At 35.7% G+C, this 18,944-nt stretch overlaps 1 protein-coding gene across 8 annotated transcripts in view; it reads right to left on the bottom strand.

Annotated features, from left to right (window-relative positions):
• The window catches only part of PTPN13 (protein tyrosine phosphatase non-receptor type 13), a 201,843-nt gene that overhangs the window by 53,791 nt on the left and 129,108 nt on the right, over positions 1 to 18,944 (bottom strand). For 4 of the 8 annotated variants that reach the window (XM_039250548.1, XM_039250552.1, XM_039250549.1 and 1 more), the window contains 8 exons: positions 18,005 to 18,158; positions 17,363 to 17,501; positions 15,462 to 15,614; positions 12,431 to 12,613; positions 9,211 to 9,373; positions 4,401 to 4,818; positions 4,166 to 4,263; positions 2,606 to 2,662 (listed from right to left, as the gene is read on the bottom strand). In XM_039250548.1, the coding sequence (XP_039106479.1) occupies positions 2,606 to 2,662; positions 4,166 to 4,263; positions 4,401 to 4,818; positions 9,211 to 9,373; positions 12,431 to 12,613; positions 15,462 to 15,614; positions 17,363 to 17,501; positions 18,005 to 18,158 (1,365 nt within the window). The remainder of the gene's footprint in view (positions 1 to 2,605; positions 2,663 to 4,165; positions 4,264 to 4,400; positions 4,819 to 9,210; positions 9,374 to 12,430; positions 12,614 to 15,461; positions 15,615 to 17,362; positions 17,502 to 18,004; positions 18,159 to 18,944) is intronic. The other 4 variants (XM_039250550.1, XM_039250551.1, XM_039250555.1 and 1 more) reach the window with 2 other exon arrangements.

Here is an 18,944-nt window from a genome sequence, read left to right as displayed (position 1 = left end):
GGGAGGGGCAGAGGGAGAGGGAGAAAGAATATTAAGCAGGGTCCATGCCAAGCTTGACCACATGAAGGACTCTGGATGAGATCATGACTGGAGATGAAATCAAGACTCAGATGCTTAACTGACTGAGTCACCCAGGTACCCTTTGCACATTATTTTAAAGAGTCCAGTGTTTGATCCCATTTTTGTTTTTTGGATAGGAAGGAAGGTGACAAATTAAGTTAAAGGTTACTTTTCAATTATATGGTAATCCTGACTTATAGTAAAACAAGAAACCACTTTTACATAATTCTTGCACTAGTTCAATATTTTCTTTTTTGGTTTTTACTCTCTTGGTAAGAAATATAAATCTGTTCTTTTAAAGACTAAGAAATTTTTTTCCTGAAATCACAATTAATCAGAGGATTGTAATCCTTCCAATATCTCTGCTTCATAAGATTAGAAGGCTCATGCCTTTTTAATCTTCTTTTTCAAATTTCACATTCTTAAAGGGTCTCTGAACATCATAAGAGGTTAGGATTGAATTTTATTTGTTGGTCTTTGTATTAAATGATGAATAGTTCAATATTAAATGATGCTCATTTCTAATTGTCTTCTAATAATCCTGACCAGCAAAGAATTCTGAAATTACAGTGAGAAGTCTTATATTTGATTCATGGACAAGTAATTAAAAATTCTTGGGTACTCAGTTACTTTATTTGGAAAAATGTGCCATGCTCTATTGCATGAAAACTTGATTCTCATCAGAACACTAATTCAGGGCTATGTGGGCGGATTCAAAGAGAATTTTGAAGAAAACAAGACTTGTCTGCAAGGCAACTGGCGTACCCCTCCACAGGAAGGGGTGTTGGTCACCTTCCTCAGGAAGGAGCCGCCTTCATCAGTAGGGGCCACTAGCCTCAGAAGATGAGGGTTCTGAAGGTTTAAACAGCAACTACCCTGTACATATCACTCATTTGGTGTCCAGTGTAAATTCTTATTCTCTTCCATCAGAACGTAGGTTAAAACATTTTAGGTTAAAACATTCTCATCTTCTAATAGATTGTTACCCAGCTTCTTTCAAAACTTTATACTTAAGAGAAATAATACCTACAAATGATTAGGCATTATTATGCTAGAAGACAGTCTAAAGAGTAGCATATGGGCTTTGGAAACACACTTCCTGTATTCAAATCATGGCTCCAGCACTTGCCAGTTCTGTGTACTTCTGTACAATTCAACCTCTATATGCCTTGGTTTCTTATTTGTGAAAAGGAAATAACATTAGCACCTGCCTCATAGGATTGTTGTAGGGATTAAATGAGGGATTAAATACTAAATTCTTAGAACAGTGTCTGGCATATATAAGTCCTCAATAACTATTGGTCAAATTTTTACCATTATGGACATGTTAAAATTGAGTTATTTCAGGTACAGAGATATTGTAAATTGAGTCCATGCAAGACATTTAATCATCAGAGAGCTAGATATCAGAGTCTTAGTAACTTACACCCAAGTATAAATTCACTGTTTTTTTCTTTAATGATACACCCTCAGATTTGTTTTGAGTATTGATATATTATAAAAATGAGATAAAAACATCTTTCATTTGCTATGAGTCTTTAAGATATTGTGTGTATTTTTACTTTTTGACTCAATTTTACTTCTGAGGAAAGTTTTCCTGTCTTGAAGAATTGGTATGGAAATTTATATTAAAATATGATAATTATTTAAAATGTCACTTGGTGTCTGACAGTTTTAACCTCCAAAAACTGTAGTTTCATAGGGTTCAATCTACTCTCATGCATTCATTTTTGCCTTGGCTCTCAGGAAAATTAGAAAGAAACTTAAGGGTAAGACTGAAAAATTTTTGGAGAAAAGTCATATATACACAATAATAAAATACTGTTTATACTTGTGAAAGTTGTTAAAAGGATCAAGTAAGATAATGTAGATGAAACTATTTTATTATCTAACACTAAATAATTTGAATCCACAGACTCAGGTTACTACATAAAATTTCTTCCTACAACTGTTATTTCTTAGACTCCTTCTAAACCATAAATCTCACCACTTAATGTCTTCAGATTCTGTCCATAATATTTATGATAAAACTTGAAGGTAGTCCCTATTTAGTTCTCAAGCATCACTCTGGCCCTATGTGTCTCCACCCTGACACCCTTGCAGTTACCTAAGTCTGTCATCCTCTTACTTGTGTCCATGTCTGTTCACACTACAACCCTGGTCTGGAATGCTTATTCAGTAGCCTGCCTGGATAATTCCTCCTTTTATCTTCAGATCCAGCTCAAGCATCCTCAGTTAAAATAAGTGCCTCAGTTAAAACTCTTTAATCAAAATTACCTTCCACCTGAACTACTATCTTAGCTTCCCGATTAGTGTCTGTATTTGTAATTTGCCATTTCTCTAGTTCGTCAATATTAATCTAAATCACAGGTCCCATCACATCACCATGATGCTGAAAAATACAGCTCTCCTTTGACTCCAAGATAAGGCCTAAATTCCTCAGCATGGATTTGAAAACTCTTCAATATTATGTCCAGGATGATCTCATGAGGTATAAGAGAAAAGATATGATGGAAATGAGGGCAAAAACAGTTTGTAAACCTACCATTTTCTTTTAAGGGTACTTGTGATGAAGAATTTCCAGAACTATGCAAAGTCATTCCTGTGGCATAAATTAAATTATTAGACAGTTTATAAAATGGTCAGATACTATAGTAGTAATTTCTGATAAATTCAGAAAAATCAATAAAACATTAAGACGGCAACATTTTTCCTATTTACACTCAAAAATGTCTTCTGACAATGTCCAAGTTAAGCATATCAGCTTGTTTTGCAGAATAAATTTAAACACAAGTGTATTGTTTCTGACAATGACATTTTGATATGTCAAATATGAAATGATGAAACTGAAAAGAGTTTTAAAAGCATTTGTTCAAATGTTAAAAGAAAATTCAATAACCAGAATGAATAATCTTAATCAAAAAACAAATGCAGAAAAATATTTACCACTCTACATCTGTGATAAATTTTTATGTAGATGAAAACTTTTCTAATGAAAATAGCTTAGAATCTATAAGATATCCCATTATATATGAATACATTTTGAAAAGTATTTTTGAAAGGTTGAATTAGTGTCTTCTTAGGCTATTTTCAAAATATCGGGTGACCTATAGGGTGAAATCTTGTCTTTTATCTAAAGGTTTTCATCAATTCAATTTAAATTGATGATAGTATCATCTCTGAAATGTGTGGAAGCCTACATCAATACAGTAATGTTACTTTTCAAAATATGTCAACTATAGATTAGAGGTCTCTTTTTGACTTCATTTATTCCACAGATCTTGAATCCAACTACACATAAGAGAATTAATTTTACACATTGTTCAATTAGGGTTAAACGATCAAACTTTGGTTGGTCTAAGTGAGAGTTAATTAGTATTATTTGGTAATACAGCAGCAGAAGAGGGTGTCCTTATTGCTCTTTTGTCTCCCCAGCTGTTTCTTATTCTGAGTAGTCATTCACACCTCTGTGCTTAAATATCTACTCTTCTGAAAGATTCCAGTGCATTTTCCTTTTAAGATGCCTAAAACAACAGGAAACCTGAACTATTTATAAGGTAGTATGTGTTTATATGCTTCTACACTTAAAAAATTAATATGGCCCAGCTAGCTGGGAGAATTGGAAAAAAAACTTAAATCAACTAAGAATTTCCACCTACCAACCATAGTACATTTCATAAAATTATTTGGTTTCAGAGACAATTCCATTCATGCTAAGCTGGAAGTACCCTAAATAAACTTTTCTTTAAAAACTATAGTATGAGTGGGGTCCACTCTCACAGGCTTGTATGGAAAATCCAGAGGGAGGCTATTCCAAACAAAGTCAGGGTACCAGGCTGGGTGGGTTCTCTCAGCAAGATTGTCACTGTTTTTCTCTGTGACCAAGAAAAAGTGAAGTAACAGTCTGTGCCAGGAAGTAATCTGTTAAATCAGTTTTTGATTTGATTTGGTGCATTTTTTAGCAGTGTAAAATTTCATATTCATGAGCAGTTTTGGCAATTAGGACAAAGAAGCAAAAATGTTATCTTGGTAGCTAACATCATTTTGTTCACTTCACTATGAGCATGAGGTACGGAAGAAAGAAGGTAAGCTTGTTTATGCTGACCTATAACATATGCTTGACCAGGGTCTTCAAAGGATGAGGAGTCTGATTCATGTTTCCTCCTTTCAGGACTTCTATTTAAACTTGCAACAGACTTTGAACTAAAGAGGGAAAAGGAAGGCAGGAGGGGGATGTGTCAATGTAAAAAGATATGGTGAAAATAATAAAACGTCAAAACAAAAACAAATGTATGAAATGTAGAATTTACAAAGATGTAGTTGGGTAATTATGTTCTTACTTATTAAGTTTTGTGAATCCTGCCAAAGATTCTGTGTCAGATCTCGCCATCTGATGTAATGGTTTTCCTACCAACTCCGCAATGGTTTGTGGTGGGGATTCCACGTTAACAATGACATTTTTCCGATGAGGATAGAGAGAGGCCTGACTGAGGTCGTGGTATGATTTACTCATCCCTCTAGGCTTTTCCTCCCAGGAAGCTCTGTCACTCTTCTCTTTTGCACTGTTTTGCAATGGCTGGTAAAGCGACAGCTCTGAGCAGGATAGCCTCTTCAGAATCTCAGCTTGAACGGACAGAGGTCGAAGGGCAAGTTTGTTCAGGGTGCTGCTGGCCAGACTGCCAGTGCTGATTGCTCGTCCCATATTAAATCCTCTAACGGACTCTGCTTGGAGGTTCAGGCTCCTAAACGAAGCTCTCTCTACAAGGAAATAGGATGGCTTTACACGATGGAAACACCGCAATACCTTTATGCGAAGAGTTATTTCAATAAATAAAATATAGCATGCAGGTTTTTTAAAATTGTTTTGATTGCCAAGATAAGTAGTAGCTTTCCAACTGTGGCAATCAAGGATTTGAAAAAGGAGGCTGGAAGATTCTGGTTTTCAAACCATCTCTCCATCCCTGTAGCTTTTCCTACTTCATCTAATGAACTTTGTGCATCTAATAATGTTTGGTCTTTGGGCTTGCTGACTCCAAATTCCCAATTTTGGGCTGCAGTTAAAAATGACAACATTTGGCATGGAAATTTTCAACCCTAGTAGTGCCTCTGCTATCGTACTTGTAAGCCAAGGATGGGGAGAGGGAGAGATGAAGCCTGGATGGCTGACATAGTGAGATCATGCCTGAAAAAGAAGCTATACAGAGGAGAATTTTGCTCAAAGAAAAAGTTCTTCATTATTACATTTTTAAAAGCTAATGGCAGATTATGGTAATCGTTGCACAAGTCTGTGAATATACTAAAAACCACTGAATTGTACACTTCAAGTGGGTGAACCATATAGGATGTGAATTATACCTCAATAAAACTGTTACCACCAAGAAAAAAAAAAGCTTTTACAGAAAATTATTTTTTGTTATTTCATTACTATGCCAATCTCACCTTCCCACCTTGTTGATTTTTTGTGCTTTAAGTGAGGCTCAAGGGCCATGGGAGAATCAGGAATTATTTGCCTTCTGTCTTTTTTGGTTTCTTTTAATTAACATGATCAAGGAGCTGGTGTTCTATTAATGCTTAAATTCCTTTCACTCTGAAATACACATCCAAAGTCTTTCAGAGGCTAAATTTAGAGAGATACTTTACAACAAGTGCCTGGTTATTTTATTTGGTGAGAGCCAATGTCATGGCAGTATTTGACCATTTGAGGATATTAATGAAATAGCATTGTATCACAGAATTTTAACATCCAAATTCTTTCATGTAAATAAAGGGCCAGGAACACAAAATTTCAAATGATTTAGTTGTTCATGCACTAGTAATGCACATCACAATGTGTCCTGTACCAACTCTTTGCTGTACTCTACAAGGACTAAGGCTTGACCACTATATAAACAGCTGCAAAAACATTCTTTAAAAAAAAAAGTCAAATGTTGCTGACTTAGGTCTTTGGACTGCTTCATTTATCTTCTAATTCCTAGGAATAATAATAATAAATATTTCACCTCAGGCATAAACAGATAGGAAAACATATAAGATTTTTAATATGCATCATAATGAAGTTTAGACAGGTTTCACTGCCAACAGGAAAATTCAGTGTTCTTTCTCTGAAGTGGGAGTGGACGCCAAGTTAAAACATGAGAATAAAAATAAGATGCTGGTTCAAAAATTCCCAAAATGATTTTTTAGCTTAAAATAACAGTTTTATCAGAGCAGGTAGCTATACATATATATATATATATACACACACACACACATATGATATATGTATATAATGTAAAATGTAGAGTATATATACATCTATATGTATATATATATATTGCTTTGAGAGCAAACTGTAATCAAAGATACAAAACTGAGTCTTGCACAGATTCAACTACCAAGAAATGCCTTTACACCCAACAGATTTCTTCACCCATAGCGAAAATGTAGAACTTTGGGAGAAATAGGGACAGACTATTTTGTAAACATATCAAAGATTATGCTATTCAATTTCAGTCATAGCCTACTCCTGGGTATGACTTAAAATACTGCATATATTCATTGGATGGAAGCATAAAACACCCATTTATTTGATCTGTCCTTAATCCCTTTCACCTGGAAAGGACCCCAATATGGTCTGCCAGGATGGGAAAGGACATTGGAATGAGCATACATCCTAATATTAATATTTCAGATTTGAACTTCAGGGCTCACTAGTTCCACACTGAGTCTGCAATCCACACTACCTCATCTCTGTTTGTGTTATTTGTTTAGCCCCTTGTACTCTTTTGTATTCTCGTATACTGTCAACTTAACTGTATGTTTCTCTGGGGAGAGGGACTTCATTTATTTTTGTTATCCCACAGTACCCGGCATGATATCTTACAAGTAGTAAGTGCTCAATAAATGATTATTAATTTCATTTTATGTATGAATTATCAAATAGAAATTAAGATATCAGGGTTCCAGCCTCATTTGACCTCTATGAGGTTAGGAGAGACACTATGCTCTGAACTTGTCTCCTCGCCAGTAGAAGTTTGACTTAATGGCCTCTAAGGTTGTAGCAGCAACATTCTATGATGCAACAGAGGTAACATACATGTGTTTGCCCATCAGCCTCCTATAGACAATATCAGTTATTTTCATTTGTCTAGTACATTTAAGTAGGCAGGTAGTTACTTTTAATCCACTTTAAGCAAAAAATAATTCTTTTGAAGGTTTAACAAAATCTGGGATAAGCTGTGGATAAAATTGTTTTAAAGTGCTTTAACAGGAGTTCAAGGATACACAGCTGTAGTGTTCCTCGGTGCAAACCTGTGAGATACACAGGGCATTCCTACTGCATGGATGAGGAAAATGAGACTCTAAGAAGTCAGTTACTTTCTTAAGAGGTCATTAGACTGCTACTACTACTTCTATTAGTGGTAGTAGTGGTAACACAATGTTGATGATGATGATGATAACGATAATATTTATTCAATACTTACTTTGTGTCAGGCACCTTTAAGTTGAGTACATGTATGAATTCATTTCACTTTTACAACAACCTCATGAGGTAGGTATTATCATTATGATAATCATTTTACAGATGGGTAACTAAGGCAGATTTCAGAGCTTGTTAGTAATGCAGTGAGGTTTGCACACTGGCAGTTTGGCTCCACAGTTCATGCTCTTAACTCCTATTCTATATTGTTCTTCAGTATAAGAAGTGTTGAGAATGAAAGGCTAACTGTAGTTTTGTCTTTAGATTTTTTTTTCATTACAGCACATTATACCACATCTGTAATGATGCAACCTTCAACGGTTGAATTTTTGTTTGTATTGAAGAGAATATTAGTCCAAGTAGGAAAACTGATAGCTCTAATAAGTTTGATATTTCACTGCACTTTTAAAATATGTAAGAGCATATAGTTTTTCTAGTAGAGCAAAGTATGGAAAGAAAGGCATAATTAGATTACATTACATAATCACCATATTTAGCATGCATAAAAATCATTACTGAGGAAAGCCTGTTAAAATGCAGTTTCCAGAGACCCAATAACCAAAGATGGTGATTCACCAAGTTTCAGGTAGGTTTGTGGAATCTTCATTTTTTGTAAGCATACAGCTCCTACCGTCTTGACTCTGAAAGGCTGAGAAACATCTATTCATAAGCTGCCATCACCCCAGTCTGATCCTATAGGAAACACATTTTACGTAGGATTTCAGGATGTAAGGAAGTTTGGATACGGCATTCATAGGACACTCTGTGCTGTACGAGGTCAATAGCGCCATTCCATTAAATTTAAAAATCAGACTCTTCAGAGAATTTCCCAGAAAACTCTAGGAATTTACTATGCACAACTAGGTTCTGTATAACTTTAATCTCTACATGTGGTCTTACGGAGTAAGCTTTTAATATTTCCGTTCAGACAGAGATATTTTTTTCAGGGCTGAATTAGTTCCTTCTGATGGTTCCTCTTCAAAAGGAACTGAAACCAGTCTCCTGAGCATTTACACTGGGTGTGGTGGTTATTCATCTCAGTCTCTGAATAGGGACACACTCAAGTAAAATTAATGGGGAAATCTGCCACCCCCAACTGTTATGGGATGTAACTTCACTGTCCTGCATGCACCCTTCCCCTGCTCCCTGCCCTGTTTCCCATGTTTTCCCCCCTCACCTGGAAAGCCCTGCCATTTGTCTTTAACCTACGTAGTTACTTTGGTCCTTCAAATTCCAGTTCCATTGCCACCAATGGAGTATTCTTGCCTCTGATCTCCCTTTCTTCTTACAGTGTAGATCATGTGGCCTGATGATAGAATCTGTGATTAAAACCTTGACCCTCTATTGTGTACTACTTTTTCATGTACATTGGTCTTACCTTCTCAAATAGTATGTAACTTTACTATGGGTAGTGACACGGACCCAAATGTAATACTTCCATCAGTTAGCCTAATGATAACCACAGAATAGACATCTTAACAGGTATTCCCTGACAGACCTAGAGCTCTGTTTTCAAAATGAACACAAAGTTGAAATCTTGGCTTCATCTGTGGCACCTTTATAAACTTGACTTAGTTACTGAACATCACTGTACCTTGTAACTTTCATCCCCAGTAAGGAAATTCTTTTAACATTTGTGGCAAAAATCAAGCACTTACCCTGATCATCTGACCCTGTTTGCTTCTCCTTACCCATATCTTGGGCATCTTGGTTGCTCTGTCTCGTTCGCATCTGAAGCTGGAACTTGTGCTGGGAAGAGCACAGGTGCAGCAGGTACTGGCACACCTTACTGTTGTCTGTCTGGAAGGCATGTTTTATTCCATCTGATGTGTTCTGCAACGTGATTTTCTTTTTCTACAATATTAATCAGGGGAATTAATAATTAGGATGTTTTCCTATCACTTTATGACATAACTAAATTCTGTAAACAGTAGTAATTAATAGAGATATTATTTTTATTTCTCATGAGGCATGAGTATTCCTTGACCTGCCTCTAACATAAACATGGAAAAACATAAGCCTGTTATTGTTACAGATTGAGGAAATAAATGAAGTTAATATTATATGCCACTTCTAGAAATTGTAGCCTAGATCAGATAGTGTACCAAATATTGGCAGGGGAAAAATTTCCTTTAATGAGGTTATTGACATTTTGAGTTTACTACAATGTTTACAAATACCAAAGCTGTTTCAAAGACATTATAGAAATATGTTCTTCTTGGGTAAGAAAATGAAGTTCAACAAAAATTGATTTATTAATATATAAGAGCTGTGATTCTGCCAAGAAGAATCTTGGTGGCCTGTAGGTTGGGATGGACACTGTGAGAAGTTAAAATGTGGGAATGGAGAGGCACTGGGTAACACGGCTGCTGGGTTGAAAGATAAAACACACTGATATTTAGAGAGAGTGATTCTTGCATTTGAATTCAGGGGAAACAGGAGAACCACCAGGTAGTGTTATCTCTCATATGTTTCTGGATAAATGAATGTTTCTTGCATAAGAGGGCATCTGAAATGTTGCAGCTTCTGTGGTGAGGCTTGCAGGTGATTTGTACATCTTAAAAGATTAACATTCAGCGTTCCAGGGATCTAAGAGTAATGTCTCTGGAGAATTGCCTGTATCCAGTTAGATTCTACTCTAGCTCTTGGGTGCTTCTATTGTGCAAATTATTTTCCCTATTCACGTCCCTCGTCTTCAAATGGAGAGGCAGGCATAGAAAAGTCAAATTTGGCAAGGTTCACAAATAACATAGTAACAGAGTATTACTCAAACTTCAATCATGCAGATGTCTTCTTCATAATTTCTGGTCTCATTTATTCATAAATTTTAAAATTGACTTTGCTTACTTACATAAATTCATTTAAGCTTTATATCACAACTTTAAGTAGAAAACTAGTACCTCTAGCCATAAATGGAATCCAGCTATTAAAAATATATAATCAGTGCAATAAAGACAAAATAAGATGTGTAAATTCTAGATGGATGTGTTGCCAATGAAATCTCTGGGACCCTGCTCTCTCTTTGTTAAAAAACGAAATCAGGAAGTATTAAAGAAGAGTTAAAGTCACAGTATCAGCAAACTAGTATTTTGACTGTCAGTAATATACCTGGTTAACTATTCAAATAGTTACAAGTTTCAAACAAATTATAAAAATAATTGATTCTAAGTGTTTACTGATAGACTGGACAAGAAATGTTCCCAAGGGAATTCAACTATGAGAGATGAGAAGGGCAAAGGGTGACTTTTCCATCTTCCTAGAGGCTAGTGTGGAAAAAAAAAGGAGGCTTAAAAAGAGAGCTCTGTGTTGGAGAAGGAACTTTAGGATAAACAAGTTTTGTTAACCGCAAGGATCAGTCTGCTTGTGAATGTGGTCTATTCTCTATTACAGGAGATCTTTAAATATGAGCTAATCACAGGCAGTTCTATACATAGCAGGGCTAGTGTGATAGCTTGGCAAACAACAGAGAGCTGAATGCTAGACAATTTATTTGATTTGTTGCCTTTTCTAAACTGGTCAAAATTAGATTTGTATTTAATTAATCTAAGGTTTCCTATAGACATCTGCTCTGCCAGCATTTCCACTGGGGAAGGTAAATTATACCCAGGTAATATCCTGGTCTTGCCTATCTGGGAAAATGAGAATGTCTGGGCTTTCCTGAGAGAACACATTATTATCTAGTAATCTTAGTGGTACCTCTGAGTTTCACAGGAAACCAACGAACCATCAAGTCTAGGACTGATTTCAAAAGGTCTCAAGGTTGAAGATTAACCAGACCAAGTTTGGAACTTGAGACTGGTATCCTTACGAACCTTGTTCTAGCGAGACCATATTTCAGCCCACGTACGAACTAGAGATATCGTAGTCCCTGAATACCATTATGAAAACAAATATCTCAACATAATTTTTGATTTATCTCTGGGGCTTCCCAATTGCATTTCAATGTTCAGATACTCCATAATTATTTCCAAAATCAAAATATGGCTTTACAGCTCACTATCTTTCATAAACATATTCTAAAAGTTTATCACCATAAGGAGTATACACTAAAACTTAAATCTGTAGAAAGTCCTGGGACATTAAAAAAAAATGTCCTTTAGTTCATAAAATCCAATACATTTCTGGGTTGCTAAGATGCAAATACAGTTGCTGTGAGGGACCCAATACTGAGCTAGACAAAATTTTACTGGGTTAAAGTAATTATTTACTTAAAATATATTAGAGGAGTTTCTCAATGTGAGAAGTTAGTATCCTAGAATAAGTTCTGAATTAACAGAAAAGTCAACTAGGTTGTAATTTAACTAAAGTTAATTGAGCATGCAACCAGCTAGGAATGTATACTATTCTTTTAAAAATCACTTCCTCTAATTTCACTTAGCAAAATAACACCCTCTAGTTTCATCCATGTAGTTGCAAATGGCAAGATGACTTCATTTATATGAAGACTTTAAGATACAAAACAGGCGAACATAAGGTAAGGGAAGCAAAATTAATACAAAAACAGGGAGGGGACAAAACATAAGAGACTATTAAATATGGAAAACAAACAGAGTTACTGGGGGGGTTGTAGGAGGGGGGATGGGCTAAATGGGTAAGGGGCATTAAGGAATCTACTCCTGAAATCACTGTTGCACTATATGCTGAGTTGGATATAAATTAAAAAATAAATTAATTAATTAAAAAAAAGAAAATAAGAAAATAAAAATCACTTCCTGAGAAAACTAAAACCAAATAAAATCTCAATAATACTTCCCACAACTAAGAAAGAAGAGTTAAATAGTATTAAAATATATTAGTCCTACTGAATAAAAGGGTCTAGAGTTTACTTAAGGAAAATCAATTAATATGTTACATTTGAAATTGACAACATGTATTTTAAAATATAATGAAAAGGGGTTAAAATGGACATACAGAAAAAGAAATCTTCTTGGTTTCCCTCCATGGAAAGCGAAGGACCAATGTGCGAACTCCATTGTGAACTTCAAACACAAGGACGCCTTTAGAGCAGACTCCAAGCAATATTCCAGTCTGTGACTTTTTCTCAGGGTGCACTCGATGAAAATGAACTCCATATTCTGTCAGTCTTTGACAGACCTGTCAGAACAATGTGACACCATAGCAATGCACCTTGGTACAAGGTGACATAAAGATACAGAAGTTGTGCCATCATACTTTAGTACAGAAAGAACAGTCGTTTCAATAAATGCTCAATCAAATGGATATTCACATGCAAAAAAAAAAAAAGAATGAATCCCGACCCTTATTACACCTAGTATATGAAAATTAACCCCAAATGAATCACAGACCTAAATAGAGCAGCTAAAACTGTAAAGCTTGGAAAATCATTGTGGGTGTAGGTTTGACAAAGACTTCTTTGATGGGACATAAGAAACACGAATCACGAATCTTCGAAGTGAAAATTGATAAACTGAAACTTTTGTTCTTTAAAAGTCAATGATAAAGTATAAAGGCAAAGAGATAAATGTATATATAATATGTATCTGATAAAGCAGATCCTGATAAACTGCATCCTGAGTATATAAAAAACTAGTACTTCCCAGTAATAAGGAGGCACATAACCAGATACAAAAATGGGCAAAAGATTTTATTAGACACTTCAACAAAGAAGATATATGAATGGCAAATAAACACATTAAAGATGCCCAACATAAAAAGTAATTAGGGAAATATAAATTAAAACCACAATGATATACCATTACTTACCTATTTCAATACTTAAAGTGAAAAAGACTGAATAAACCAAGAATTTTGAGGATGTGGAGCAACTAGAAATCTCACACATTATTGGTAATACTGTGAAGTTGGACAACCATTTTAGAACAATTTGGCATTCTTATAAAGTTAAACATACACTTACCATAGGTCCCAGCAACCTACTAGGTAGTTACTCAAAAGAAATATAAACCATATGTTCACAGAAAAAAGTGTATTTGAAAGTTGATAGCAGCTCTATATCTATCAACTAATGAAATTTTATCTGTATGAAAGAAAACTACCCAGCAATAAAAAAGAAAGAAAGAAAGAGAAGAACCCCTACTGATACATACCATACTATGGATGAATCTCAGAAGTATTATTCTAAGTGAGAAGAGACAGATACAGAAAATTACATAATATATAATTCTTTAAATGAAATTCTAGACAAGAAAAAACTATGGTGATAGAAAGCAGAACAGTAGTTGCCAAGGGCTGGAGTGGGGGTGAGAGGAGCAGACTGACTGTAAAGGGACACATTTTTGGTGTTGGAAATGTGTTATATCAGGGGTTGGCAAAACTTTCCCTTTAAAGGTCCAGATATGGGGCACCTGCCTGGCTTAGTCTAAAAAGTATATGACTCTTGATCTCAGGGTTGTGAGTTCAACCCCATGCTGGGTGTAGAGAGTACTTAAATACATAATTTTAAAAAAGTATAAAGGGCCAGATAGTAAATACTTTAGGCTTTGAGGTGGGGGGAGGGTCATTTGATTTCTGCTGTAATTACTCAACTCTGCTGTTGTAGTGCGAAAGCAGATATAAACAATATGCAAACAAATGAGCATGGCCAAGCTCCAACCAAACTTTATTTACAAAAGAAACAAGCCACAGTTTGCTAACCCTTGTTTTCCTCATGATTATAGAGATGATTGCTCAACTATATATATTTCTCAAAATTTATTGAACACTCAAAATTTATGAATTTTATCGTATGTCAATTATGCCTCAATAAAGCAGATTTGCAGAAAGATAAAAGTTTTTCAAAGGCAATACAATATATAGCAGAAGTGTAACTTTAGAAAGGTGTATTAATGAGATTTAAAATTCCTCAGGTTAGAAGAAAGATGCTAAAGTTAAAGAGAACAGAGCGATCATATACATTATTAGGAATAGGGCAACCTACTTATGCATTAAGCATACTACTTACACAGAGAAAACTAAAGCTCAGAAAGGTTACATAGATCATCAAAGTTCACACAGCTGGTTGAAACAAGAATTCAAGTGCGATACTGTCTGATTATATATTCCCATACAAATTCTGACCACTGTGCTAATCTACTTTCTACCTTTGTTAATGAAAAATGATAGAATTTGATATTTATGTCCTACAAGTATAAAAATGTAATAACCGAGGAAAAACATAACTACATTTAATGCCTTTAAATGTTGACTCAAACAAAACAAACCACCGTCTTTCGTACCATAAATTCTAGATTAAAGGTGGTATAAGTCTGTGAGTGAAACCTTTTCATAGACACTTGTAGGGCTGGGAAACTTGGCTTGGCAGCAAATGGAAGGAATACTATTACATGCTAGGGAGGTGAATCAGGAGAATGTTCTGAAAGTTTCTCTTTTCAACAGAATACTGTACTTGCTATTCTTGTTAGAAGTTAATTTAGTGCTATCTTTCTAGTTATGGTAGAACTAAAACCATAAGCCAGTTTTTTCTGACCCCCTTCCATTATGTGAATTATTTAATATTAGTTGAAAGAGCATTTTTAGAAGATATAATTGAATTTTAAGCCTTTTAAGAAAAAAAAAAAACTAAATAATTCTAGAATCAACATGAACTCACTCCTATATCCAGTCAGTCATAAAATTCAGTTGTTACTTCTTTATAATGTATCATGATATATTTATAATGTATTTTGAGTATGGAATGGAATAAAAGCAGAGAATCCATTACCAGACAGATGTGGGTTCAAATCACTGTTTTGCCCCAAATACCAGCCATCAACTTTGGGAACATTACATTTCCTCTTTGATCTTCAGTTCTCTCCTTTACAAGATAATTAAAATACTATGGTTTTAGTCAGGAATAAGGCAGATGAGATAATGAATAGTACCCAGTTATTGGCAAATGAACTTTTAGATATATGTCCTCCAACATTTCTTGCTTACTTTGAAAAAGATACAAAGTTTATCATTTGTAATCTTGCATGCTTACCTTTAAAAATTCTAACTCTGTCTCTTTTTCAGAAGCTCCCACATAAGTATTATGTAATTTGGGTAACTCTTCTTTAACATAGGATAAATCAAGTTTCTCCATCACTCTGGGAGGCAAATAATGCTCCAGTCTAAAATAAGACATACCATGAACCTGGAAAAGAGAATGTTTTTATAAGCAATTCTGTTTGCCCTCTTCCTCCTATCCTAAAGTTCTTGCCTAAACTGAGACATAAGACACTTAAAAATTTTGTAATGTTTATTTATATTCTGAGAGAGAGAGAGAGAGAGAGAGAGAGAAGGGGAGGTACAGAGACAGACCGAATCTGAAGCAGGCTCTAGGCTCTGAGCTGTCAGTACAGAGCCCAACATGGGGCTCAAACTCATGATCTGTGAGATCATGACCTGAGCCAAAGTTGGACGCCAAATGGACTGAGCCACCCAGGCATCCTGATGTAAGACACTTTTATTTAGACTTCTCCCTGAGGAGTTAGGGGAAATGCATCAGTCTTTGTCTTTCATTCAGTGAGGTAAAATGACTGAACTTAGCAAGTTTAAGGAGACTGAAAACAAATGTCACTACAGTCAAGGTTCATGTTATGAAGGATGCTACTCAAGTGGCAGACTCTTGCCCTTCCTTTCTCTTAGATCCACTTTTTTCCAGAACAACTAGCCATGAACATCTGTTCTTAGCCCCATGAACTCTGCTAGGTTCTCAGGCCATCACTGCTTGGATCCATGTGGAAGGAAGAAGACCCCTGTGATCTAGATTTGGCTGGTAACCCCTGTGCCTGGTATCTATTAATTAGAAATTGGGAGAAGATATCCTGAAACTGTGGAACAAGAAATTTTACACAGGAAAAAAAAAATAAAGAAAAGGAAGGCTACACTGTATGATTTTATATACGAATGTATGCAGGGAAACTGGTCACTTTGAGGTGCCAAACTAGCCTCGAAAATCTCCAGATTTAAATAGCAAACACATCAACTAGGTTTGGTATTTTTATGCTGAGGATAAAAGTATCAATATATATGAACAGACACTTCTCCAAAGAGGACATCCAGATGGCCAACAGACACATGAAACGATGCTCAGCATCGCTCCTCATCAGGGAAATACAAATCAAAACCACACTGAGATACCACCTCACGCCAGTCAGAGAGGCTAAAATGAGCATATCAGAGAACTCTAGATGCTGGCGAGGATGTGGAGAAACGGGCACCCTCCTACACTGTTGGTGGGAATGTAAACTGGTACAGCCCCTCTGGAAAACAGTGTGGAGGTTCCTCAGGAAACTAACAGTAGAACTCCCCTATGACCCAGCAATAGCACTGCTAGGAATTTACCCAAGGGATACAGAAATGCTGAGGCATAGGAGCACATGGACCCCAATGTTCATAGCAGCACTCTCCACAATAGCTAAAACATGGAAAGAGCCTAAGTGTCCATCAACAGATGAATGGATCAAGAAGATGTGGTTTATCTATACCATGGAATACTACATGGCAATGAGAAACAATGAAATCTGGCCATGTGTAGCAACATGGATGGACCTTGAGGGTGTTATGCTGAGCGAAATAAGTCAGGCAGAGAAGGACAAATATCATATGTGTGCACGTATAGGAGGACTAGGAGGAACTTAACAGAGGACCAATCGGGAGAAGAAGGGGGGAAATGGTGGGGGAAAGGGAGAGAGGCAAACCATGAGAGACTCTTGAATGCTGACAAAAACTGAGGACTGATGGATGTGGGGGGGAGGGGGCTATGGGCATGGAGGAGGGCACTTGTGGGGATGAGCACTGGGTGTTATGTGGAAACTAATTTGACAATAAACTATTTATTAAAAAAAAAAAAAAAAAGTATCAATATAAAGATGGCCCTGAAGAAAAAACAAATCCTACCTCTGGTTGATAATCTCCATACTCAGCCTGGAGAGCCAAGGATGCCAGCAATAAAGAAGTCTCATCATCACAGTGCACTCTCTCCTCCAAGATATCCTTTCGCAACTGAAGATAATACTGATGACAGGTCAGAGTGTGTCTAGAAATATAAATATGCACAGAAAACATGTAGGCTTTATCTCGAACCTAAAGTGGTTTTTATTATTGGCCTATAAATTTAGTTCCCAAGATGGTTTATTATAAAGCTTTTTAAAAATGTTTATTTATTTATTTTGAGAAAGAGAGAGAAAAAGACAGAGAGCATGAGCAGGGCTCATGAGAGGGCAGAGAGAGAGGGAGACAGAGAATCCCAGGCAGGCTGTGTTGTTAGCATGGAGTCCAACAAGGGGCTCTATCTCATGACCATAAAGTCATGACCTGAGCCAAAATCAAGAGCCAGATGTTTAAATGACTGAGCCACCCAGGTACCCCTATTATTTAGCTTTCAAGGCACAAGAATTTAATAAACCATACTGAAAGAAATATTTCTTTTATGATAAAGACATTACCATTGATCAGAATCACATAATTCAGTAGCAGTAAACTAAACAGTCAAAAGACCAGGCACCAAAAAGAGAAAAATAGAAACTCTTGTGTACTCACTGTATAAGACTAACATCATCCATGAAAAATTTAATCCGGAAAAACAAAGTAAAATTAACAGTGGCTTTGCTCTTTTTCTTTGGTTCTTCTTTCCATCCCTCTGGGGCCACTTTGGTTAATTTTAAATCGGGGTCAACAAAGAAATATTCATTATCTAAAACAGAATGAGAAAACACTCAGATAAAATAAAAATACTTTAATGTTTTCTTCTGATTCCTTCAGGTTTTTTTTTTTTTTTCTTGTCCGACTTGCACAAAACAGTTTCACACAAGAATGAAACCAGATTGCTAAGTAGTATGGCAAGGAACTCTGAGGGACTCCATGTGGATGAGGGCAAGATGCCATGGTTCCGTCTTGTAAGAACAAGGGCTCTACGGGCAGACAGACCCAGATTCAACCCCACCACATCATTTACTCTCTGCAGGACACTCAATAAGTTATTTAACTTTTCTAGACATCAATTTTCTTGTCTGTAAAATCAGGATAGCGCAAATTCCTGCTTTCTAGCTTTGCTATAGGGAACAAATGACCTAATGTATATAACCCGCTTGGGAAAGCATGTGGCATATGGTAGGCATTCAGTTAATATTAGCTATTGTTTATTATTATTGAGCTTCCATCTGAAACCTAAGAGAAACAATACTCATCATTTTATTTCTATTTTTAATGCCATTTAAATATTATTGACTTTCCAAGTAAAAGATTATCCAGAATGTTTAAGAAATTAAACAGAATTAATAGAATTAACAGAATTAATAGAATTCTGGTTAATTATTCATTGAATGGTATCACCTGATTAGTCTAAAATTACAACTAGTCAAGTGACAGAACATTAATAGGCACTAACTGAATATTTATTATGACTCTACAAAATAAATTATTAGTTTTTGAGAAACAAGAATTCAATAAAATAAGCTGAAGAATACATTTCTTTTGTGAC

Source organism: Hyaena hyaena, unplaced genomic scaffold, assembly GCF_003009895.1.
Source record: "Hyaena hyaena isolate Hyena2069 unplaced genomic scaffold, ASM300989v1 scaffold_373, whole genome shotgun sequence".
NCBI lineage: Eukaryota > Metazoa > Chordata > Mammalia > Carnivora > Hyaenidae > Hyaena > Hyaena hyaena.
This window is presented reverse-complemented; position numbering and strand designations above follow the sequence as displayed.